The sequence below is a fragment of the Chionomys nivalis genome, chromosome 1, assembly GCF_950005125.1.
Source record: "Chionomys nivalis chromosome 1, mChiNiv1.1, whole genome shotgun sequence".
NCBI classification, from domain to species: domain Eukaryota; kingdom Metazoa; phylum Chordata; class Mammalia; order Rodentia; family Cricetidae; genus Chionomys; species Chionomys nivalis.
In genome coordinates this window covers 164,387,993-164,414,647 of record NC_080086.1, presented here as the reverse complement: position 1 = coordinate 164,414,647, position 26,655 = coordinate 164,387,993, and the positions used below count along the sequence as shown (strand labels likewise).

The window sequence follows — 26,655 nt, the reverse complement described above, 5'->3', positions numbered from 1 at the left end:
GAGTTAACATTTTCACTATACTCCTTAAGAGCTAAAGAACAAAGAAGAATTGAGAAGAAAATGACTTTGGTTGGGAGGTTGAAGGACACCCTGCCTCCCACTGCCCCATGCCAACCAAGTGCCAATCTAGGCAGGAACGTAATGCCAGTTGGGAGATGGGCTGCGCGAGACATTTTCTTAACAAGCCTGAGGAGGGCTTTGCCCAAGGGGAGAGAGAGGTTGCTTTAAGGGAGAAAGGCAATAACCCCTCATCTCCACTGGTCCAAGGATATCTTAGCACATTCACATTGTGTCTTGTAGTTAATGATTCATTTCCCTCACTGAGTTTCTGGAATTGACGAAAATCAGGTCCATAGCTCATGCTTAGGACAGATGGTACTACACATTAAGGAACCATGTAAAATAAAAGGTGGGGCCTTTGAGTGACGGGCTGGATCAACTTTTTGACAAATTCCAGGTCAATGAAGTCAGCGTTGTGAACCCCAAGGCAGCCACTGATGATGGGAGAAAAGGTTCATCAAAGACATTGGCTCATCTGTCAAAGGATAAAGCGAAACTGGAAACCTCGGGACAGCAGATTGTGGCAGAGGGACCATACTACCTCTCAAGAGACTCCCAGCTCAAGTAAAGGAAGCTCTCCCAGAAAGAAGTTCCTAAATTTGACTGTGCACTGGCAACCAAGACCTCTCCCATCCATCCTCTGCATCAGAGTCCCCAAGGAGGTGCCTGAGACTTGGTGTACTGAGCTGAATCCAGAGGCAGCCAGGTGCTAGCGGAGCAAATGACATTTAGGACTCGGTGCCCAAGCTAAGTCAGGGAGATTCTCAAAGCCTAGCCCAAACCTGGGTCTCTGAGGACTAGACGAACCAAGCTGCATGCCTTGGCCGTCAGCAGAGCTTCCCTTCTCTCCGGGCATCAGGAGCTTGTGTGCTGGAATTGAGCTCCTCCCTGCCAGTGACAGATCATGAGCAGATCTCTGCTCTAGCTCAGCATCTTAGAAACTTTGTAGGGATTATGTTAGAGGGAGCAACAATTAGTTCAAGGGATCCACAGCTTGGATCTGCTAAATGACAATGTAAGACAGAGCCTGGTGTCCCACCTGTTATCTTTATTATGGTGACAAGATGGGGCGCGGGGGGGGGGGGGGCTGGGTCAGATTTGGTCAAGCTGTCAGGGTGGAAGAGCCCTGGATGCAGAAAGGACCTGAAGGGGAAGGGGTCAAGAGATTCAGGCAGTGATTTCCTTTGCAGAGGTGAATGAGGTGGCAAGGGGTCATCACCATCCTAATGTAGGTTCTGTGGCTGAGGGAACAGATCCTCATTTAAGCAGTGTGTGCGCACAAATATGCTTAGAGCACAGCCAAGCTTTAGCAGCAGATCCCGAGAGGCCAGTTGCACGGCCTGGGCTAGTCTGAGAGCCTCTGTGTGCTCTTCCAGTTCCTTAGTTTGGAAATCACAGTAGCTGTAGAGCTATCATGAAGACCAGTTCTATTAGAGTCCTTGTGGGACTCTGGGTGCCATCCCCTTAGTGAGCAGCTCAGCAGCCTCCCATGGGCCCCACACTGCTTCTCACCCTAGATCACGGACTTTGGAACTAGCATCAACCCACAGACTGTGGAGCAGTTAGGATACAAAAATGAGCAGCAGTGGCAGGGTGCCAGGCAGATGTACTTAATGAACCTGTCTTCTGAGGAAGGTAATAGGGTCATGGAGAGTGTTTGACAAGGAGGCCTGTGAGCACACCAAACATGGGTCACCCCCAGTCAGATGGTGAGGGAGAAAGAAGCCCAAGCCAGTTTCCATTTCCTTTTAGGCAGAGTTCTTGGTGTAAGAAAGGGGGGGCTGGTCACAGGCTTGCTGTGTCACTGGGATAGTATTTCAAGCTGGCTATATCAGGGGACTAGAAAAGCCCCTAGAGATGTCATCTCGAATTCTACTCTGCACCTTGTGTGGCAGACCTCAGCAGCCTGTATTTTCTCAGCCTGGCAAGTTGTAACCAACAAAGAAGAATCTTCCAAGGTAACCTCAGGTGTCTCCTGTTGCCATGTCAGGTGATGGACAGACGGTCTCCACCAAGTAGCAATAGCTTTAATGTTTAGCAAAGCTTAACAGTGTGTCCCTTCCTGACATGAAGATGCTCCCTGGCCTGACAGTGGCTGGTGACAGCATGTGGCAGAAGGACAGGCAGACTCAGGCTTAGCCCCCAGTTCTTCTATGTGAACCCAAGCGAAGGAAATACTGAAGAGATGATGCTGAGTAAAACTGGAGTGAACCACTGAACTGATGTCGAAGGCTCCGCTCACCAGCTTCCTGCCAGGGCTCGATATCAGAACAAGTCTTATGGGATGTTAATTCTTTAAACAAAGCCGAGAGAAAATGTGCTCAGCTCACAACTCTGTGCCTAAGGAAAAGTCCTGCTAAAGGTCCTTGACCCCCATATGGAAGCTCAGAGGAAGTGCTCCCTCCACAAGACACCTGCTCTACCACAGGGCCCCTAAACCAGCTGACAGAAACCTGGGTGCTTTCATTGTTTATTCCTCAACCATAATAGATGCATAGCCACCATTAGGACAGTCAAGCTTTCAGAAGGTCAAAAGGAAAATATTCTCTATGGGGTATGGTGATATTCTATGATACAGACAGGGTCCCACTGTGGCTGCTTGAACAAAACCGTGTGTACAATATAGATGATCTGAAATAATTCAGTACTTTCCATTTCACTAGTACTAGCATTTCTAACAGCAGAAAGCGAGAAAAGCAGGGAATGCTAGGCTTGCTGAGGCCCCAGCTTACCTGGCCCTAGGCTGTCACAGTCTACCAGCACTTCACTGGCCTGGGTCTTCAGTGGGGGTACGATGATGGTGCGGGGGTTGCCGGTGCAGTGCTTCTCCAGGCCCCCCTTAGTGTCCAAGGTATTGGTGCCATTGTGCCCTGTGCGCTGCTGCACCGAGTAGGGGCTGGTGTTGCTGGAGGAGTCGGAGTAGGGAGAATCGTGGACTGTGACACAGCTGATGACATTTTTCCTCTGCTTGGAGACCGTGCTGCAAAGTTAAAGGGAGAAGTTAGAACTATGGCTGGCGTGAGGAGAGACAACCAGTCCAGAGCACATGGGAAGGCAGGCAGAGCAGGCTGGGCCTGGCACTAGGCACACTGACCCTGAGTGAGACCATCACAGACAGACCTGGGCTGTCCCCATGAGATAAATTCAATAGAGTTTGGCAGCAACCCCTCTGACCACTAGAACTGGAGTTTGTCTGAGCAAGGAAACATAACCCGAATGAACTTGGCAGGCAGAGGACCAGCTTGGAAAGGAAATGGCCCTGAGTCTGGGCTCTGGGCCTGTGAGAATCAGCAGAGCATAAGCAGGAAGGGAAGAGGGGTCCAGTGATCCAGGATGCTGGTGGAGGGACAGACTGAGTGAGGCTCTGAGGATCTTAGCATCATCATTCAGAAACTGAGAAACAGAAATTGAGTTGAATTTGGGTGACTGTGTCCAGGCCACCTAGGACCCCTGGGCAGCTATTTTTAGGGTGGCCTGGCCTTCCTGCAGAGTTTCCATACTTCCTGCAGAGTTTCAGGACAAGGTCAGGAGACAGCACTGTCCTGAGCTCTAAAGGCAAGTCTCCTGTGTGCGAATGCACTAGGGAGTGGATCGCTGGGACTTTAGCTGCCTGGGGTGGCTCTTGGCCAGCACTTGCTTTTCACAGAGCTTTATGCTCCTGTGGCTCCTCTGGGATCCAATTCCATCTGCCTGTGGCTTGGTGAGAGGCTGCTGGGGTGACAGATGTGCAACCTACTGCATGTCAGGCAAGGCTTTAAAAATGGATCTTCATCTATTTTCGTACACTGATCAGTTATTTTTAAGAAATAACAATTGCCTAGACAAGATGGCCACTTTCCAGCTAATCCGATATGAGAAAAGGCTGGTATTTATAGAATCTGATAGGGTTCCCAACAACCCTTCTACCCCAGAAGTCTTGACTAATGCCACAAACCCAGGACAGGTTCTTTCCAAGATGAGTTTTTTATCACCTGAGGGAGAGTAGGGAAGTGGGCAACAAGGCAGAAGGCTAGTAGAAGGTCTGCAGCCCTGCTGACCTACAGAGGTTGGACAGGCAGTGGGTGAAAACTCTGGGGGACCTGCCCATTCCTGATACCCAGCACAGTGATGCCAGGGCTGGACCATTCCTCTCGTGGCCTATCCCTATTCTTTCTTTGCTTAGGACAGGAGGTCCCGAGCAGGATTGTGGGTTAGAACATGGGCTTCCAGTCAGATGTTTAACTTCAGTACGTGCTGGTGACAGGGCCTTGGGACAATTTTAGAGGGATTTAGATGTCTGCACAGCAATGATATGGGTAACAAAAGAACCTGTATCAGGCTGCTCTTGGGATTGGTGAGACAGGAATACTACGTGACATATGTAAGTAGTTCATCAGGTGAACTATCGCTATTATTATATAGGATGAGATTGCCCAGCCCCAAATCATAAATCCTTCCAAATCTAAAAATGTTGAGTGTTGACATGGTATCACAAGTGGGAAATCCCATGTCTGATCTGATATGACAGGCTGTGGTCAAAAAGCAGACATATTAAAAATAAAATTCCATTTAGAGGTTATGCACATGGGAAAATTTAAAATCTGAAACATTTTTCATCTCAAATCTTCTTAAAATAATTTTAATTTTTATTTAAAATAAATTTTTTCATATAATATATTCTGATCACTGTTTTTTCCTCCCCCAACTTCTTTCAGATCCTCCCTACCCCTTTACCCAACCAAGTCCACACCTTTTCTTTCTCTCATTAGGCAACTAAAAAACAAAACAAAACCAACCAAACAAATCTGAATAAAACAAAAAAAGCAAAAAAAAAAAAAAAAGAGCCAAAACATACAAACAGACAGACAGACAGACACAAACAGACACACACACACACATACAAAAACACATATAGATGCAGAGATATGGCCCTTTTCTCTAGAAATCCCACAAAAATACAAAATTAGAAACCATAATAAATTAGAAAGACTTGTAAGGTTAAAAAAAAAAAGCCTAGACAAACCACCGGGACAAAAGTCCTCTAGAAATACCGCTGAGTTTGTTTAAAGTTGGCCATCTAGTGCTGGGCATGGATTCTGTCTGTAAGTGTGGTTTATATCCCCAGTGAGACTCTGCTGAGAATTAATTCTTCTTCTGAGTAGTTGTCAATTGGAAATAGCTTCTGAGTTTGGGAGGGGGCTTGTGTCTACTTCCCTCTCGGTGCTGGGGCCCATCTGCTTAGACCTGGGCAGGCCATGTCTCGAGCCTTTTTAAAGGCAGGGTTCCACTGTGCAGCCCAGACTGCCTCCTGAGTGTGCTCCAAGCCTTGAGGATAAAGGTTATCCCACGTGTGCTCTCATCAGCTGTGCTACCCGAGATAACATGGGAAAGCAAGCGCTGCACAAAACCTTATCAGGCACAAGGTTTATGAGGGAAGGGCTTGCTGAAGAAGTTCTTCTCTAGTCTGTGCTGAGCCGGAAGATTGAGAGGAAAGAAATGACATGTCATTAGTTTGGAATCTTGGAGATCTACACAGGCAGTGCCACAGGGAATAGCTGCACAAAGAAACAGAAACATGCCTCTGTCCTCAAGCAGACGAAAAGCTCAGTGGGAGACCATATAACAACGCGACGAGTCAAACAGTAAAAGCTTTAAAATAACCAGTTAGAATCAGGGAGTCACAAAGCCGTCCATGATTAACTGTCACACGGGTCTTCCAGATGATAACTGTTAAGAACCCAAAAGAAGGCGAGCAATGAACTGGTCACACATTTGCAGCTCTTCACATTAACAGATAGAACCAGGTGCATTTTGACTAATAAAGACCCCCATTCCTCACTTGTAATGGTTTAAATCCAGAGGTCCATGTGCATTTTAAAAAAGTCCAACACACAGCCAGGCGGTGGTGGTGCACGCCTTTAATCCCAGCACTTGGGAGGCAGAGGCAGAGGCAGGCGGATCTCTGGGAGTTTGAGGCCAGCCTGGTCTACAGAGCTAGTTCCGGGACAGGCACCAAAGCTACAGAGAAACCCTGTCTCGAAAAACCAAAAAAAAAAAAAAAAAAAAAAAAAAAAAGCCCAACACAGAGTTACCATAGCAATTCCATCCCTAGGCATGTTATCACAAGACATGGAGATGGGACTCAAACAGTGATTCTTAGCTCAATGGCCACAGCAGCGCTGTTTACAACACCCAAGGGAGAACAACGGAAGCACTGGCCAATGTGTGAGCAGATAAACGAAGCCCTGCATACCCATACCATGCAATTCTCGTCAGTCAAAAGGTTGAGCAAAAAATGAAGTCCTTTTTTTTAAAAATAAAAAAAATTTCTTGTTCTTAGTTGTGTGTATGTGTGTATGTGTGTGCAGGTACCCATAGAAGCCAGAGGTGTCAGGATACCCTCAAACCGGGGTTACAGGAGGTTGTGAGCATCCTCATGTAGGTTCTGGGAATAGAATGTAGGTCCACTGGAGGGCAGTATGTGTTCTTAACTGTTCAGCATCTCTCCAACTTGAGTAAGCCCTGATATGTATTACAACATTGATGAACTCTGGAAGTCTCTCATAAATTAAGCCAGAAACAAATTTTGCATGATTCAACACACAAAATATCTAGAATAGGCAAACTCATACAAAAAGGAAATAGATTACAGATACCAGAGGTCTGGGGGGGTAAGTAGAGAAAAATGTTAAATTATTTAATGGGTATAGAATATTGGGCTGGAATGACAGTTTTAGAAATAGATAATGGTGACAGTCAGTGTCCCTGAATGATTAAAATGGAAAATTTCATATTTTACCATAATTTAAAAAACAAATGTGCAATCTCCCAGTGAACTGTGTGCAGAGAATGGATGAATTGTATAGTATATGGGTTTTCTAATTTTAAAAAGCTTATCCACACAAAAAGTTCACAGGACACAGCCTTGGGCCCTCTAGCAGCAGTGCTCAGCAGATCTCAGGGCCACAAGTAACCGAGATCTCTTGCAAGAACTACAAAGTGAGTGCCTCGGAAGAGGTCCCTGTCCCTGGAGAGCGGAGGGGGACGGAGCGGGAGGAGGACCTGCTGCTCTTTCCTGTGGTGGGAGTGGTCAATGGAGGCTGCTGGTCCTGAGCAGGACATTGCTGTCCTGTTGTTGGGGTCTCCTTCCTACCAGCATAGGTACAAAGTGCTCCCACAACCAGGGATGGAGCTAAGTATTCTCTCCAGGCAAGTTCCCAAGGGGATGCAGGAGGCATGCTGTTCTGTTCCCAACTTAGGGCTTCAGTCACTGTCACTTGTACTTGATTAAATAACCCAAACACAGTGGCTCCACTTACCATTTTTTGAAATGGGGATATGTTCTGCTGCAGGGGCATGATCTATAGGCGGTGGACTCGTGCAAAGATAGAGGCTGGCTCTCGATGCGTCCCTGCAAAGGACATTCTAGTTCTGCTCTGCTGTCCCTTTACAGGTGGACCCTGAGGATCGTCTAGCTCTAACCCAGTCTGAAATTACTAGGGGAAGTGGGAGAGATTATTTGCAGTATGAAAGGGCCTGTTCTGAATATCCCTCGAAGACTTACTATGAAAGACAGTCAAGATAAATCCAGTCTACTGTTCCTGTCAAGAGAAGCCAAATCTCTTTAGTGAGAGGACCTTACACATAAGCGCAGTCCTGGTCACTTCCTGCTGGGTCTCCCTTCCTTAGGCCATCAGTTATTTAGAAAGGGGGCAAGTGAAGCAAACGATACTGACTTTGGCTAATCTCAACTCAAACACAATCCAAACTGTGCCCATTTGGAACCTCTAACTCAAGATTTGTAGATTCCAAAGAATCTCCAGCTTAATGCAGCTAAATTCTTTGCAGTCCCTGGAACTTTCTGAAGGCACAGTGAACTACCTCATGAATCAGCACGCTGCCACTGAAGGAAGGCTTTCTGAGCAGAGTCCTGTGGGAGCTGGAAGCTTCACGACAGGAATCAGGCAGGCAGCGAGCGGTGCATGTCGGTGTCGTGCTATCTGTGGAGGAGGGGAGAGGAAAGCCCCAAACTCCATGTGAGGCCCATTCCTTTGTTTGTATCTGGTAAGCCCCATAACTAACAAGCAAAACCACACGGCACAGCATAATATTGTATCGTCTTGGATGAATATACGACAGGTTTGGGAAAGGTGAATTAGTTTGATAGCTCTGTTTCTAATCTTGTCTACTGCTAGAAACATCTGTGCTCTGTCTGTGTAAATACATTATCCAGATTAGAGAACAATGGGAAGCTGCTAAATGGCTCACTTTAAAAACCAAGCACACATCTGAGATTGCCACTGTGAGTTCTTCAGGTTCCTATATGTCAATACAACTGGGATTTATTCTACTATTGTCTCTAATTATTATTGACAGCTTATCAATCCCATTCTGAGCTGGTTAATGGAAGTGAGAGAGACGGCAATAGGAGGGGAATAAGAAATATTTGCTCAAATGGCCTTGACAGACACCACTTCTGAATAAGAAGCAAAGCAGCAAGAGCTCACGACTGTATTGTGTTGTCATGGCAATAGATGATTTTCATCATTTTAAAATGATGAAAGGAAATAAGGAGCTAAGAAGTATAGAAATGAGCCACAAAGGAGAAAATATCGCCTGAGGATCAGATGCAAGCCTCTGACCCCATTCCTGCAGGATCCTCTCTGGAATGTGGTTCTGATTTCTATTTGCTAATCTCAATCAATTTCATCCTTCAAGAGCAAGGTCAAAATCCATCTCCTCCAATAAACTTTCCATGACTCCTTTCTCTCCCCTGACTTCAGAGTAAATGCTATATGTGAAAAAAACAAAAGCAAACCTACTGCCCCACTACAACACTGATGACCAAATGAGGCAACACGCACCAAGTACCAAAGTGCTGTACGCGTGTTACTTCCTTCAGCCCTCACAGCGTGACTACATGGTAAAGGAACTGCAAACAAGGAGAGCTCGAGTCGCTTGCTTGCCCAAGGTCAAACATCTGCAGTCTTAATCGCTGAGCTACATAGCCCTCTGCCTCCCAGAGAGGTTCCAACACACACTGGAAAGGTAAACTGAGGCAAACTCTCGCACCTGGTTTCCCCAGGACCCATTTGCTAACAGCGGTTTTCTTTGGGCATGGGAAGGTTTGCATGCAGTTTCCCAGTTGAAGGAAATAAGACAGGAGGGTCCAGCTAGCCTTACTGCTTTGTCCCCATGCCCTCTCTGTCCTAGGCCCTCAACCAGAAATACACAGTGGGTTATTTTAATCTGCCCCTAGTGAGAGAAGGATGAGAAGCCAAAGTGCTCCCTCTGATGTTGTGTAGCTTTTAGTTTAGCTATTAGTATAAAAAAAGACACCTTAAATTTGTTTGTTCACTGTTTGTATGTGTATTTGTGTATGCATGCCTATGTATGGAGGTCAGAGGTCAACCTTAGGTGTCATTCTTCTGGAGATGTCCATCTTGTTTTCTGAGACAAGTTTTCTCTTTGGCCTGGAACTTATCAAGTAGGCTTGGCTAGGTTAGTCAGCTATTGTGTCCCAGGGATCTGCCTGTCTTTGTAATCTCAGGGATGGGGTTACAAGCACACACTACCATACACAATTTTTCCTATGGGTTCTGGGGTTCAAATTCAGGTCCTTATGCTTGCATGGCAAGCACTTTCCCAACAGAGCCATCTCCCAGTCCCCAGCTTTACTCAATATGGCGCATACATGCAATTCAAGCAGTATTATCTGCTTATTTACTCACATGTCTGTCAACATGACTACTTTGTAGGACATCAGAAATGGGGCTGGAAGGAGGTGCAGACTTCCTTACCCTTTCTTCAGTGGTTCACTTATCCATTTCCTAAATCAGTTTGACTCAGCTGACTGGGTAGCCAATCACATTAAGACTATGCATTGAGCAAATCCCTGCCATGCTGGAGTCAACCCTCTCTGGTGCCCCTAGCTCCAGCTGTGGAGAGTAAGGAGGAACCAGGAGGTTGCCACACTTTAGTGTGGCTCTGTGGTCTACTAAAGCATTAGGATAAGATGTTGGGGACAGACAGGTCGGCACTGTGTCACTTATTCAAGATGTAGTCCCTGAGCCTCTCCACTCTGCCCCCTGTCCTGTTTTGAATGGGGCCCTGTGATGAAGACACAGTGATCTTCCACAGCTGGGTGCAAGTCCCACAAGACTGAAATAGTTTTCAACTTAGGGGTGTGTTGTATCTTGAAACAAAGTTCCCTGGGAGTCTGCTTTCTTTGTTCCCGCCCTCTAGCTGGCAGTCACTCCCCAGGAGTGCATTCTGATGGTGGTCGTATGGGGCTCTTTAACCAGTATAGAAGGGCGGTGAGTTTGCATTGCTGTGCGTGTCAGTGCAAAGAAATTTCAGTTTGAATTGACATTTTATTTTATTTTTGGTTTTTGAGATAGGGTTTCTCTATAGCTTAAGAAGCCTGTCCTGAAACTAGCTCTGAAGACCAGGCTGGCCTCAAACTCACAGAGCCTGCTTCTGCCTCCCAAGTGCTGGGATTAAAGGAGTGCACCACTGGGTTGACTTATTTGCTCAGGCAATAATAAATGAGTATTTATTTTTCTTCCTCCTGTCGTTCATTTTTCAGGCAGAAGTCATTTTAGAAATAATTTATAGGTTTCTGACTGTAATGTATCTGGACTAATTTCACAACCTTTTCAATTTGGTATAAAGAGCAAAATATCTTGGGTCAACTCTTTTTTGGGGTGGGTATTGAACCCAGAGCCTCATGCATTCTGGATAAGGAATAGGAACTACAGCCCCCAACATAACTATAGTCCCCTAAATTTTAAAAAAATATAAATACTTTAAGAGTGACTTAAGAAATTGCTTTTATATCTAAAACATTATGTGATACTTAGAGTTGACATTGTTCGCAACCTTGTCTGAACAGTCCTCGTGTGGCTGCTGTATGCGGTGAAGTGTGGAATGTAGACTGGTGTGTGACCTGACTCCCCTCCTGGAGACGGCATTCAAGTGACTTGGGGATAATGAAGCCTGGACAAAGATATTTCTTGCACATCAGCTGAAATGAATCACTTTTATCACACACTTAAAATGGTTTCCTTATGACAGAAGTTTGTATGTCACAATTTCTGTAAGACCGTTTCTGCCGGGTGGTGGCGCACGCCTTTAATCCCAGCACTCAGGAGGCAGAGGCAGTGGATCTTTGTGAGTTTGAGGCCAGCCTGTACTACAAGAGCTAGTTCCAGGATAGGCTCCAAAGCTACAGAGAAAACTTGTTTTGAAAAACAGAAACAAAACAAAACAAAATACAGTTTCTACGTAAGGTACGCTAGGCGTGAGGAGTTGGATAAACAGACATGTCCTCATAAACAATGATCAAGAAGATTCCAAGTAAAAGAAGACACAGACACAATCAAATAGTTCTCTCATCAAAAACATATTTTAAAATACTTAAAATAAGACCAGTTCTACTTAATCCTGAGAAATGCAGGAAAAGGGGTATTTATTGTTTAGTTTTTGTCTTTATGCCAAGTCTCTAGCTGTGATTAAAAATATCCCTTAGTCTACTAGTGAACCATTAAAAAATAGAGCCCTGGATCTTCAGTGGTCTGTTCATTTATTAAAATGTCTGGCGACAATGAGATTTAAATTTCCGCCCATGTCCCGGGGCAGCCCCAGCACTCTGACGAGCACTGACCCAGCACCTGTGCTCTGAACTGGTACAGCTCCGTGCACACACTGGATGCTGGCATGGGATTGGTTAGAGGAGGAGGCAGGGCAGAATCAATAAGAGCTAAACTAGTGACTAAAAGAAATCAGTTATTTTACAGTAATTGATAATATAATTTCTTCAACAGCATAGCACTTCCTGAAAGAATCCCAGTTCTTTTACTTGAACCCTTATTAATTTGACTGAGTCACTTGACTTTTTTGGGCCTTAGCTTCCTCATTTATTGAATGGGAACAGAAGCAACAAGACTGTGGGTGAAGCAAGTGGCAGGTCTGCTATGATTCCCCTCAGTTGCCTTGACTACAGTGTTTTATCACAATAGAAGAGTAACAAATGTAGGGACGAAATGTCTCCAGTACTCAGGCTGGGCCGGGGAGAAGTCCACAGTCAAGTGCCTTCTTGTTTAGGTGCACATAGTAAACACTTGGCTTTTCTAGGATGGATGCTTTTCCTTGAGCTCCCTAGAGCCCACTGAAAAGCCTTTATTTTTATCTAAGAGGAAATGCCTCATGCCCATCTCTCATGCCCAAATCTACTGTCTCCAACATTCTACATCCTCTTGGATAAGCTTTGGTACTGTAAAGCTCCTGTCTGCTCACCTTTGAGGCTCTGCCACATCAGTCACCTCACTTAAATCTACAACTCTCTTCCCTCAGCTCCCCTGAGTTTGTGGCTGGTTCCTCTAGAGATGCTCTGCTTTGTGTTAGAATGATTTGTACATGTCTCATCTTGTTTATTACATGCAAGCCTCACAAAGAGACTGTCGCCCTTATTTGTATAACACTTGGAGTTCCAGACATATATCTAACAATGATGGGACCAGTAAATATTCACTGTGTTAAATTTTATGATAATTATGATTTCCAGAAAAAGGTATCCTAAGTCCCTTTACTTTCTCACTGTTAAATATAGCCACAATTACGTGATCCAATTACACAGTGGTTTCTCTATGAGTAAGCGCTTTTGGCTGCTGCTTCTTCAGGTAGACTTTCCTATCCTTATGGGTACTGAACCATTTTCTAAGGCAACAATCATTTATCTCTGCAGAAAATATCACTGCTGTGTCTTTCTCTGTAAGGCCCCTGTTACCACAGTGGGTAGCTGTGGTCCTTTACCATGGCTCTGTGGCTTCAGTCTGCAGCCACTCAACAGAGCATCTCTAACATGTTCTCCCTCCCTGGTGAAGGCTAGCAGTCCCCCTTATTTCCTACTGTATAAAGTCACAGGGTTCAGTTTGTGGTTGCTCCTCCCCACGTCCCCCGCCATAGGCTGCTGCCCAGCTTTGAGCCTCTGAGTCCTTCTCACCGCAGTTTTCACAACCTGCACACATTTCAGCTACGTTTCCTCCTAGGGAAAGAGTTCTCTGTTCCACCTGCCCTCCACTTTCGGCCCTAATGGCCCTGGCTGCCGGAGAGGTAACACTCATCTTCCTTTCCTTCTACCCTCTAGTCAATCCTCTCCTGGGCCCTCATGTTCAGAGTTGCTGTCAATTCCGATCTCAGCCTTTAAAAATGACATTGCGATCTGGTTGACAGCTAGGTCTTTAAATTGCTTTTGCATTTCTCCAGCTGTGCTCAAGGCTGCTCAGCTTTTCTTATGCCAGAGCTACACATGCATAGGCTTCTCAAGCCAGGGGCCAGTCTTGGGTAGGAAGAACCTTCCTCTCTGGAAGGAGACTGAGTCCTTAGGATTCTCAGATTTGGAAAGATGGAAGACTGAGTCAATTTGGGGCTATAATCACAAAGGAAAATGAGGCCCGTCCTGGAATGAGCAGATGGAGTGTAAAGTGATGCTGGAGCACAAAACATGTGCCTGGCTCACCACCCCTGTGTCCCTCAGATACCTAGCAAATGGCAGGAACAGAAACAGAACAATGTATTATCAAGCCACACTAATGATCACAACGAACCATGTTAGTGAAAACTCAGACCACTAAACTTCACCTGGAAGGTGGGAGTGTTGCATCCTGTAGAAACTGCTATAGTCAGTCTAGATGGACATTTTGTAATGACTTTAACCATGAATATTATTATCTAATCAAAAACATTAGGATTAGTAATTAGCAGCATTATGTCCAATCAGCAATCAATAATTTGAGCCTAATTATGAACTGGAAACTTTGTACCCAGTCATGGGAAGTACAATGATGACTGAGAGCTCTGACTTGGGGTGGCAGGTTCCCTCCCTGGCCTCGCTCCTAATGCAAAGGTAACAGCAGGTGTGCTTGTGAAACTATGGCCACAGAAGGTTAGCGGACATCCATCTGAGCCACCTGAGCTTGCCGGCAGCTCCAGAAGAAGGCACATGTTGCTGGGGTTTGGTTGCTAAGTGCAAAAAAGAGGCTCTGGTGCCAGGTTAACAGTCTTGCAAATGCAATAAACATTTCTTCCCTCCACCCAGGAATCACATACAGAGTAAAATGAACTATTGTTACTTTGGAATAAACAGTAATGCTCTCTGGGTGAAGAGCCAACTGGCAGTTTAAAGGATTGGGTTAATCAGACACAGGGAAATTTCTGATTTCCAATTGACAATTACTTCAAATTCTGAGTAAGTCAAGACAATGTTAGAGAGACATCTTGACCAACTGGGAATAAATCAATAGCCTGAGGCAACATTTTCTAAGTTTATAAGTGTTAAAACAGACTGGGATTAGGAGCCCAGTTTTTATAGACACATGTCCCCAAATGTTTAGGAACTGTAACTATTCTTTAAGGCTAAACTCACTCCAAGTTATTTTCGTTTTGAACAACTATGGCAAACTTGCTTGTCACTCTCATGAAATAATTGTGGATCTAAGAACATGGCAAAATGAGAAGGTGAGGGTCAGCAGGACATAATCAAGCTTCATGGAGTGGCTCAGCTCCATACAGCACAGAGCACGCCTCTGCTCTCCCCAGAGCCTACAGGCACAGCCTCACCTGGTGGGGGCGTGTTTCTGCTCTTCCTCCTCGTCTGTGTCACTGCTGATGGTGATGACACTGACGGTGGGGCTGGGGGTGTCAGGGATGACAATCGTCTGTCGCTGTCGCTCCCTTGTGGTGCTGGAGGCCACATCACCCCACCCACAGGTGACCGAGGTGCTGCAGGCTGGGCTGTTGTGCACCATGGCACACCGTGGGGGAGTGTTCTCCTTGACACGCTTGGATCGCTGAGGGGAGCTGGTAGCTTGTGAAGAGGTCACCTCACAGGTGGAGACATTTCTGTAATGACAAAATAACATATACTTACAGAGAAAACTCAGGCCCTGTATCTCCACCCAAGAGGGCCCAACTCTCCTCAGACACCAGACTTACCAAACCTCCACAGAAAAAAAGTCTGAGTCCCAGACCAATTGGCCCCCATCTGTGACAGAACATGTGGTGCCTCTCTCTAGAGGCCTTTGGTCAGTCACTATGGGACCTCAACAGGGCCTTCTCTGGGCTCTTGTCTTAAGAGTTGGTTTTCTAGGGGCAGCTGTCCAGATTTTAGCTACTTCATCCAACATGGCTATATAGGATAACCTTCAGGATTAACGCAGCTTTTGGCTTCATCTAATCCTCTCTCAGTGGTTCATGATTCTTGTTTTAGGAGTGATGAAAAAAATGGTGTTTGCCACACAAGGTTGTGGTTTCCTTGCTGACGACTGATTTATTATTTAATTGCCCACCCCCGTCCCCTGCCCATGCTGGGAACTGAACCCAGGTTCTCACAGATGCTTTAGTATGGAGCCACACTGCTAGCCTAAGCCACTGTGAGTTTCTAGAGCTAAAGGACACAGTCTCGGCTGTGGGTGTGTGTAAGCGTGTATGCCAGGTCAGTCTCAGGGCAGGTTCCTCAGGAGCTGTCCAGCTTGTTTGGAGACAAGGCCTCTGCCTGACCAGAACTCACCAATGTAGTGGTTGCCCAAGTTCCTGAGGACTGGCCTGTCTCTGACCTCTTCCCCCAGCACTTGGATTACAGGTTACACTGCCATGTTCAGCATTTTTATGCAGGGTTTAGGGACTAAATTTAGGTCTTGGTGCTTGTATGGCAAGCATTTACAGATGGAATGATCTCCCAGTCCCTTGACTCGCCTTGCCCTTCTTTCTCTTCTGGGAAAAGCTATGGTCATTCAGATTTGTATACAATGGAAAACAAAACCCTTTTGGATTTTGACCTGAGCCTCATGGGAGGCTTATTAATCAATTTTAATTGTAATAAAAAACTCAGAACAAATGAAAGATGAAGAAGGTATGCTTTAATAGGCACTTTAAAAGATTATGGATAAGCCAAATTCAACTACTGTAGTATACTTCTACTTTTATACTTTTATTTATTAGTTTTAGATTTATTTATTATTTCATGTGAACAAGTGTTTTTCCTGCATGTATGTATATGTATGCTGATGACCAAGGAGGTCAGCAAAGGGTATCAGATCCCCGGGGACTGGAGTAACAGATGATTGTGAGCTGCCACGGGAGCTCTGGGACTCAGCCCTGAGTGCTCTAGAACAGTCAGTGCTCTCAACTTTGAGCCTTCTCTCTAGCCCACCAAAAGGGCCTTTTAATTTAGATTGATTGATTCTATATTAGTTCTGGTTTTTTTGAACAATTACCTTTTTTTCTTCCTACCAAATCCTTCGTTGATCCTTTTAGAACTTATGCAGTGAAGACCAAAGTCAAAAGAGAATAAATCTTTGAGCCTACTATGTCCTTAGAGAGTCTAGTACCTCTAAGTGAAGAGACAGAAAAAAGATGAAGATAGTTGCTGGGCGGTGGTGGCGCACGCCTTTAATCCCAGCACTTGGGAGGCAGAGACAGGCCAGCCTGGTCTAGAAGAGCTAGTTCCAGGACAGGAACCAAAAGCTACGGAGAAACCCTGTCTCGAAAAATCCAAAAAAAAAAAAAAAAAAAAAAAAAGATGAAGATAGTTTTAGTAAAGGAGAACTTGATTTTGTCCATAGCTGGCTTTAGCTGCATTTGTAAAGTCCTCTCTGGAGCAGGTAGTACGGCTTTCTGGCTGACTGCTCCTTTTACTCTTTTATGTGTGCTATAGCTTGTACAGTTTCAGCACTTACAGTATGTTGACTGGCATTGCTACAGGAAAAAGCATGTCTGCCGCATTACTACACGGGGAGGGCCGTCTGTGTAGTTTCTCACAGTTTTGCTATAGACTGATCTTCCAGCACTCAGGAGGCAGAGGCAGGTGGATCTCTGTAAATCTGAAGCCAGGACTCATCTACATAGTGAGTTCTAGGCCAGTCAGAGTTTCAAAGTGAGACACTATCTCATAAACAGTAATAACACATACTTGAAGAGACGATTTGCAACTATATGGATTCTGACCTGCATGAGCAGTGTGTTCACCTGAAGAAGCTGGGTGGTGAGAAGACAGGGAAGGATTTGCTGAATTGATTGTGGGGCCAAGGGTCCTGACAAGATGGTCACAAGAATGCTAAGCTCAGTTCTGTGTGATCAGTGTTGTAGTACGGCACCTGTCTGAGTCTGATGGAGCATAGAGACCAAAGCAGTGGTTTCTGTTGCCTCCGATGACATTGGCATGCTGTCAAAGGGCTGCCACAAAAAAGCATTCTGGGGAGCTACCACTGATATAAGCAGAATTTCCTTGTGTTATCAGAAATACCCTAACAAGGGATTATGAAGAAGGATGCCAGCTAGAGGGAAGTCAGCCCTTGAATTAATATTTGAATAAGAATGAAGGAGACAGGTCTAGCTTCTGGCACCTGGCTATATGAGGAGGAGGAAGAAGAGAAATAAGATGAAGAAGGAGGAGGAGGAAGAGAAGGAGGAGAAGGGAGAGAGAGAGAGAGAGAGAGAGAGAGAGAGAGAGAGAGAGAGAATTCACTACTGTGATGGATAGACTTGACACACCAGCAAAGAGAAACCTCAGAAAAACTGTGTCCATCAGATTGGCCTGTGGGCATGCTTGTGGGGAATTTTTCTTAACTGCTAATTGATTTAAGAAGGCCCAGCTCAGTGTGGGTGCTACCATCCCTGTGTACTGTATAAGAAAGGTAGTTAAGCATGAATTTGGGAGCAAGCCAGCAAGCAGTGCTCATCCATAGCTCTGCTTTTAGCTCCAGCCTTAGCTTTCCTGGATGATGGGCTATAACCTGTAAGATGAAATAAACTCTTTCCTTCCCAAGTTGTTTTTGTCCAGAGTCTTTTTATTACAGAAACGGAAAGGCAAATTAGAACAACTAGATTTTTTTTCTGTTACCAATTTCTTTTGTTCAATCCATTCCAAATGAACAAAGATGTGCATCTAAACCATGGGACACTGTGGGAGCAATTCTGCATTTGCATGGCCTAAATCTACTCAACCAGCTATAGGTGGTGGGTTTTGCTCTTGCTGTTTGTTTTTAGAGTGGAGCCTGGAAACCTCTGTTTAAAAGTCAGGCTTATTGAACTCTATAGCTGATACTATATACACTAACACTCTCTCTGAAGTCTTTGATGAGTTACTGACTAATCTATAGTTACAAACCACACCTACAACCCAGACACGGAACTTCTCTTACTACCTTCCCTTCAGGCTCCTTCCCAAGAACTCCCTTCCCCATGGCCCAACCCTGGTACTGCTGATTTATCTGTGTTTGTCTTCAACAAAGTGACATAAACACAGCCTTGTGTCAGTGCTGAAGGCGTACAAGTTTAGAGGAATGAGAAGGATTAGCCATCCACTGCTAAGCATCTGGGAGTCACCAAAGTTATATTTAAGCCATCAGCCGAATGTGTTCATGTGGGAGGCATTCTCTAGTTTCATGATCTAGATCTAACTTGTTAGCTAAACAGCTTATTTTTAAGTTATGAGTTATATTTCTGACCTCAAATCTCAATGAAAGTGCATTTCTCTAATGTTTTTGAAAAAGATATCTTGGTAATTTGTACTCAAATGGAAACTCAGAGGCTTGTTGTTTCTAGAAAAGATGACAAAGATTGTGTGGCCAACTTTAGCCAGACTTTGAACCTCCTCATAGGCTCAGCTGTGCCCTTGTGATAGTCTAGTTTCAGCTAAGAGCCTTGTTAGTTCATTTCAGCTAGAGGCCCTCCCCGTTCTCTTGATATATGATCAGATTCCTCATCCTCCACTCTCCCTTGGATGACAGCTAATCACCATCACAGAATCCTGTTAGGGGATCTAACTGATGCACGGACTGACTCTGTGGAGCCCATTCTCTATGGAGAGATACCTTGCTCAGCCTAGGCTTGGATGGGGGTGGGGTGGGAGAGGGCCTTGGTCCAAACTCAGTGAGGTGATCGGACAGACTTAGTTACTTTCCAGGGGAGGCCTTAACCTCTTGGGGGTGGGGAAGTGGGGGGTGGGGGATGGGGGGGGTAAAGTGGGAGAGTGGGAGGAGAGGAGGGAGGGGGAATGGATTGGTATGAAAAAAAATTAAATAAATAAAAAAAAAAGAGAGAGAATCTTGTTAGGATGATTTAGCTACAGTCCTCCAATTTCTGTTGTCTCCTAAACACTGTTTCCCCTACATGACCTAGACACTACTTTCTGGCTGCAAAATTCTCACTGCCCATGCTAAGTGCAGAGCCGAGCCCTCTTCTTTCTCCACTGCAGCATTTGGACCCATACCCATGGTCTCAAATGAAGTCTTCCTTACTGTGATTTCCTACTTGTTCTTTAACAGAGGACTGAAACACTCAAGACATCAGGCACGCCATGGCTTCAGGCCTCCACCTTGGAGAGTCAGGGGGACAGAAACTAGGGAGAGTCAAGAGATAGGCTTGCATGTGCACAGAGCTCAGCACTTTTAGCATGCTCTGGAATGTTCTGTGGACTGTAAGGTGCTCCCCCAGCTCTTGTAGGAAGAGCTGCTCTCTACCCGTGCCAGGGTAGAGCACCAGTAATCCCCACTTCCGAGCAGTGTTTAGCATTTCAATCTTCTGGTGTTTCTAGCCACCAAGGCTCTTGGCACCTACCTCACAGATGACTGGTGCTGCTTACTCTTCCTGGAGGAGGTGGTGCTGGTTGGTTGTTGCCTCATCACATGGGCTACACCCACATTTAAGGGCTGGGCTGCTGGAAGGGTCACATGTCCAGTCAAGAGTGTAGGTTGCTGCATAATGGGATTGTAATGGCTTCCATGAGCATGTGTGTTCCTGAAAGAGAAAAGGGAGCAGAAGGCCACTTAGTGGTTTTTATAGAAGCTGCGGTCTTTAATGAGATGAAGCGTCTTCCCAGAGAAAAGCTATCTCTCACTGAAGAGATGAGCCTTGCCAGGTGAGTTGGCACGTGGGCTTCCCAGAACTGCAGAGTGGAAGTCCTGTGCTGAGGAAGTAGAAATCAAGCTGGTTGATGAGAAGCAGGCCTTTCAAGGGGAAAGAATGTTGAGTTCTAGAGAGATGGGATGGACAGCCCCTCCAGCCTTTAGAGTCCCTGGACAGGTGACTATGCATTAATATGCCCATTTCATTTCAGAATTTACACAGCAACTTAAATGGGTTCTTTCCTTCTGCTTTGTGAGGTAGGTAGGATGTTTTAGAAATACTATTTTATTAATGAGGAAATAGTAGTTAATGTGAAAAACAAACTGATGACTGGGAGCCATATGTTTCTGGCATTAGGAATCATTAACGTTCTTTTGAATTCCCTCAGTAGCTAACACAATGCTCAGGCATGTAGCAGCTGATCAGTTAATTACACGCTTGCTGAATGAACAATTAGATTAACTGAAGGGTGACTAGACATGTATAGAGTTTGTATTAAATCAAAATTAATAGCAGCTATACACATGCAGAGAGAAATAGGCTGGCAGCCTGCACCCTGGAAATAGGTGACATTTTAGTCTTCCCTTCTAGGCTGGATGGTGTTTGAAGCCTTGTTTTCCAACAGAAACATTTAAGGCGGTGATTAATTCAAAGGATTTGTCCATAAAAGCACATTTAACACACAATAAAATTAAAAGCTAAAGAATTCATTCAAACTTTAAAAAGAAATAAATTCCATCTTTGTAACTTGAAGGGATAAACAAGAGAAAGAAAGATGAGCATTTTATAGTGAATCTGATAGTCTTGCAGACATGTGCACGGCTTTTGGAAGTGCTGTGGTGGCCTCTTCCTGCTGCTGACTCCCCCACAGACAGGCAGGCCCTTTCTCTTGGAGACAAGGGCAGCACTGGCGCTCCTCTTTTGTCTTCTGGTCGTGGTTATGGCTGCTCTTTTGACCCATAGTGAAATGCAGAGACTGGGGGATACCAACTAAGAGATGGAAGAGAGGTGGAAGAAGGCAGGATAAGAAAGTATGCATGAATAAGTGCATGAATATTGCTGAGATTGAGCTCTAACTGCTGAAGGACAAAGGAAAATACGATGCGGTGGTGGTAGTGTCTTTCAGGAGAATGAGGGGGAGGGGAACACAACCGTAGGTCACATAGCTTTCCACATGGCTGCTACTCCTAATGAGCTTGAAGAAAGGCAATCCCGCCTACTGTGAGCTGTCGTGAATGGGTGAAGGGAAGATGCCAAGCCTATTCATTCTGTTATGTTCAGGCACCACTGCACTGAATGGTAAAGACAGCCAAGTGCTTTGGGTTCCATTTTTGTTGACACCCCTCTACCCCTCAACCCTGTGAGGTAAACATCATGACTCCATTTTATTGAAAAGGAAACTGAGGCCATAAAAGTTAAATAATCCGCCCTAGTTCTTGCAGAGCCAGAAGAGAAACCAGTTTTGCCTGGTTTGAAAGTCCTTCCACTGAGTGCAGACTGCAGCCATGGGATGGCCCATGTGCTCTCCCCCCGTTAGTAGTCAGAAAGTAGTTTACATGGAGAAGGAGAAAGCCACAGCAGACATGAGTCAGGGGACGTGTTAGCCTCCTGCCTACCTTTTCCTGAGAGTTATTTACTTATTCAGACAACTTGTGATTCTTCTGCCTTAGTGTGCCAAGACTTCAAATACATACTACCACATTCAACTCAAGAATTCTATGCTCAGAAAAGGAACTAGGGAGACCCTCAGGATGGTAATACAGCTACCAGAGGATAGCAGGGAATAATTTCTGCAGGAGGAACAGCCCAAAGGGGCCACAGAGCTGGGGACAATTTGAAGGCTGTCGTACGGCTCTGTACTGGTCAGGTAGGGCATTGTGGTGGTGTGCGATGAGAGCCAGAGGAAAGTGACAAGTGCTTATGAGAACAGCGGAGCAGGGCGTCCACTAGGGGGTCAGTGAGCTGCATGGGCAGCTTTGGAAACAGATGCAGGGTGCTGGCAGGCAGCGACTCGAGTCCCTGGGGTCTGCGGAAGGGGAACTCTTCTCCGTAAGACATGCTGATAACTGAAGACGCACATTTAACAAACACGCTAGAGCTTATCCTTCCAAATACAACTCATCTGTCAAAGCTTTCCCTGGGGAGCTCAGACAGACAGGCACCTATGTCTCAAAACTTCATGAGAACACTTTTGAGAATTGCTTAGGGCTTTGGGGACTCTCTTCTGTATTTCTTCACTGGTGACAAATGTTTGCTTTCTGAAAGGATCTTAATTCTGAGAAAATCCAGCCAGGTCTGGTTTAAAAGATGTAACTGAATTTTGGTAGAACGTGCTAGCTAACTATAAATCAACCGAGCTGAATGTCTGGGCTCCTGGTATACTGTTTAACCACCACCCATCACACTGTGGCCGTAGCCCACGTGATATTTTCTGTCGGAGGTGGACACAACTCTCATTCCAATAACACTGCTCGACCCAAAAGGATTTCCTGCTCACCTCCAGTCGGCCAGTTGCTGAGTGCCTGCCATGGTCTCAGGAATCACAGCTGCATGCTGCACGGACGTGTGGGTGGCCACGCCAGTCAGCTGCTGCCAGGCTGGAGGAAGCAGGATCTGTTGGGCCCCACCTGGCCAGGCCTGCTGTAAGACAGGACAGTCACAATCACCACATTTTGTTAGTCACCTAGCTGATGTGCACGAGTGCAGAACTGAATCTGTGTGTGGACTGTGCTAGATCTGGTAATGGATGAAAGTGTAGGCTAGTTGTTGGCTTCGAAATGCCAAGGGAGAGCTGGAGACATGGCTCAGAGACCACTGATCATCCCATAAATTCTTTTTTTTTAATTAATTTATTTATTATGTATACAATATTCTGTCTGCATGCATGCCTGAAGGGGGCACCAGACCTCATTACAGATGGTTGTGAGCCACCATGTGGTTGCTGGGAATTGAACTCAGGACCTTTGGAAGAGCAGGCAATGCTCTTAACCGCTAAGCCATCTCTCCAGCGCCATCCCATAAATTCTTAATGTCAGGTGACAAAATAAAAGAAATGATTCTATGAGTTTATTAATTATAGCTAACTATTTCAAGTCCACTGAGTTCACAGAGGAGAAATAAAAGTTAACTAGTAACACCATTGTAAATTCAAAATATTTAAGAAGCCACCTTTAGTCCCAGGACGCAGGAGGCAGAAATAGCTGGATCTCTGTGAGTTCAAGGCCAGCTTGGTCTACATAGCAAGTTCTAGCCCAGCCAGGGTTCATGTTTAAACTCTGTATTAAACAAAAAACAAAACAAAACAAAAACCAGTTTCAATGTCAGTTAGGATTTTTACTGCTTAGTGGTCTGGAACTCATTTCCAATTCCATGAAAACACGAGCTTTGACTAATGTCATTAAAAATGTATATTGATATCTTGATAAGGTCATCTTTTTTCTCCCCTATTTCCTTGAATTTTACCTCAAAGCTTTAAGGGAAAAGGCAATTTTTTCTTAACCTTTTTCATTGACTGTGAAAATGATGCTTACAAATACAACCAGCTCATTTAGATGACATTACATCACGTACCTTTTATTATGACTACTACAAAGAAAAGAACTAATATTTCTTTTAAGAATTATTACTATTATTGTGTGTATATGACATGAGTGCATACATGCATTCGGAGGTTCTGGAGACAACCTTTGGGAGTCAGTTCTTGGTTTTCTCCTCCTATTTTGCGATTCAGGACTTGAATTTGGTCATCAGTCCTTCAAGGCAAGCACTTTTAACTGCTGAGCCATATTGCTGTCCCCCTCCTCTTTTTTGAGACAGGATCTTGTTATGTATCCCATACAGCACCTGAGCTCAGGACCCTCCTGGTCTCAGTCCTCCAAGTGCAGGAATCATGGACACACACCACTGTGCCTGGCTGGAGCTAGTACTTCTTGATCCGTACTGCGTGCCAGTGTTTAGTCATGAATGGATTTTTGAACTTAATATTGGTCCTATGATGTAAGAACTACTATTATTTCCATCTCTTAGGTGAATAAACTGAGACTGAGAGGTTAAATGACTTGCTTAGAAAATACGGCAAATTATTTCTTCTTTTCTCTGAACCCAACATGACAGGGAAGAAATAAAATATACAGATCCATAGAACAAGGAGCCTGGAGGACAGATAATAACACATGGCCAATTGCCAAGAAAGTTAGCATACTGAATTATTCTAAGGTAAATCTGCATGTGAAGCTTGGCTAGATCCCCGCTGCAGGTGTCTGCTGTCCAGACGTTGCAGGGAAAGAGCTACAGGTATGACTTGAAGGTAAAGGTCTGCCAGTGGAAATGCTGGGCTTGCTTTTATTGCTCCGCAGCGAAGGCCGCACTGAGCAGTCCATCCTTGGTCAGCAGTTCAATGTTTCCGTCTCAGCTAAGGCAGCCTTTAGAAAGCATCTAACGGGGAAGCCATCATGGCAAAAATAAAATAGAACTCACATGAAACAAAAGCAATGTAGGAAATAGAAAAAAATTCCAAAGGTCTATAATTGTTTATAATTAATATCCTCAGAGTTTAAAAAATGTGCATCTTTCTTCATATAGATATGTACATATGGAGCAAGATAAGGAGCTCCCAGAAACGAGAAAAATGGCAACAGAAACAGAGAAGTCAAAAAAATTTCAAACAAATGAAATTCCTCAGAAAATAGACACCCCCCCCGCACATATACACACCACACCCACACCACACCCACCACACACTCCCACACCCCCCACACCATACACATCCCCATACCACACCCAACCTCCACACTCCCACATGCCACACCACACACCCACCACACACACACCACACCTCCCCCCACACCATACACACTCCCACACTTATATCACACACACACACCACACCACACATACACCAAACACCCACACCACACACACACACACCACAGACACACCAAACACCCACACCACACACACACACCACACACTCCCACATACCACACTCACTACACACACCACACTACACACCACACCCACACACTCCCACATACCACACACACTACACACATCACACCACACACTCTCACATACCACACACACACCCACACGCCACACCACACTACACACATGCACGCACACATGAGGGAAAGAGAAGAAACACTAAAAGATCTATTTAGAAGTATAAACGTCCAGGCTGGCGAGAAAGGTGGCTCAGCGGGTGAAGTGTTTCCCTGAAAGTGTGAGGACCAGAGTTTGGGCACCCAGCATCCATGTGAATGCCAGGCAGGAATGGTGGCCCATATGCAATCTCTGTGCTTGGGAGGCGAAGACAGGATTTCTCCAGCAAACTATAAAGCTAGACTACACTGGTCAGAGAGGTCTAGATTCACATGAGAGACCCTTCCTCAATATATAATAGAATCCAGGACCACCTGGCCAAGGGTAGCAGTATCCATAATGGGCTGGGCCCTTTCCCATCAATCATTAACTAAAAAAATGTCCTACAGGCTTGCCTACAGCCTGATTTTAGGGAGGCATTTTCTGTTCCTTCCTCTCAGATAACTCTAGTTTGTATCAACTTGACATAAAACTAGCCAGTACTTATGTGTCCACCCACCACTAATATATATGGATCAACACACCCACACATCATACACACACAAAAATAGAAGTACCAACATCCATGTAATAAGAATTTTGCAAAGAGAAAACAGAAAATACTGTTAAAGGAGAAACAACAACAAGAACAAAACTCAGAGTCAAGGTGAATAGGGAAGTCCAGGACAAAGCCTGAGAAAACAACAGGAAAGCGCCAAGTTGTAAGTCTTGAGACCTCTGTGGACAAGGACTGTATAAAAGGTTTCATAGAGCCAAATAATACACTGAACTCAGCATGTTCAACCTAAACACGTCAAACACAGAAACCTCTTGCAGCTCTAGAATGATCTGAGACTCAACAATAAGATAACCCAGTGGAAAAATGAGACAGCCATACAAGGAAGGAAATGTGGTGTATTATGAAGCTCATCAGGGCGATGTTGTAAGATCGATAACTATAAACACAGTATGAAGTAGTTGAATCACAAATTATTTTGGAAGAATGGCAGAATGAAAGAGTGAGGAAGAGAGACTGATGGCAGCAGGATGGGTGGAGAGCTAAGGTTTTATTATACAAATAGGAAGTCAGCTTAGAATAAAATCTGGAAGAATCAAATGAAAAACACTATAGAAATGTTACTTATATGGCTTTACATAATGAATGGTCAAGTTAAAGGTTGTTTTGGGATAGAAGAAATTAAAGGTGGAATAGAAAAAGGACTATATTTTCTTTTAGAAAAATGTGTGCTGTCATATAAGTTAAAAAATTATGTACCTGTATTACTTTGAAAAAGGATGAAATTTCAGCCAGGCGGTGGTGGCGCACGCCTTTAATCCCAGCACTCGGGAGGCAGAGGCAGGCGGATCTCTGTGAGTTCGAGACCAGCCTGGTCTACTAGAGCTAGTTCCAGGACAGGAACCAAAATGAAATTTCAAAACTCACATCTGGTGTGTGCACACAGATGACCTAATTCCCATGATCTGTCAGTACCTAAACGTACTCTATGGAGAACACAAACACAATGGCCTTATTTGGAATCTGGTGTGGGTGTTACCTCCACAAAGGTGGCATGAACAAACCTACTTATCTGTTAACAGCTTCAGTGCCAAGTGAGGTAGAAGTAGATAGCA

The 26,655-nt window shown here is 44.9% G+C and overlaps 1 protein-coding gene across 7 annotated transcripts in view; it reads right to left on the bottom strand.

Annotated features, from left to right (window-relative positions):
* Nucleotides 1-26,655, bottom strand: part of Hipk2 (homeodomain interacting protein kinase 2) — a 200,724-nt gene that overhangs the window by 15,749 nt on the left and 158,320 nt on the right. For 4 of the 7 annotated variants that reach the window (XM_057774820.1, XM_057774855.1, XM_057774838.1 and 1 more), the window contains exons 10-13: nucleotides 22,442-22,584; nucleotides 19,657-19,836; nucleotides 14,659-14,940; nucleotides 2,793-3,040 (exon numbers count right to left, since the gene is read on the bottom strand). In XM_057774820.1, the coding sequence (XP_057630803.1) occupies nucleotides 2,793-3,040; nucleotides 14,659-14,940; nucleotides 19,657-19,836; nucleotides 22,442-22,584 (853 nt within the window). The remainder of the gene's footprint in view (nucleotides 1-2,792; nucleotides 3,041-14,658; nucleotides 14,941-19,656; nucleotides 19,837-22,441; nucleotides 22,585-26,655) is intronic. The other 3 variants (XM_057774829.1, XM_057774847.1, XM_057774873.1) reach the window with 1 other exon arrangement.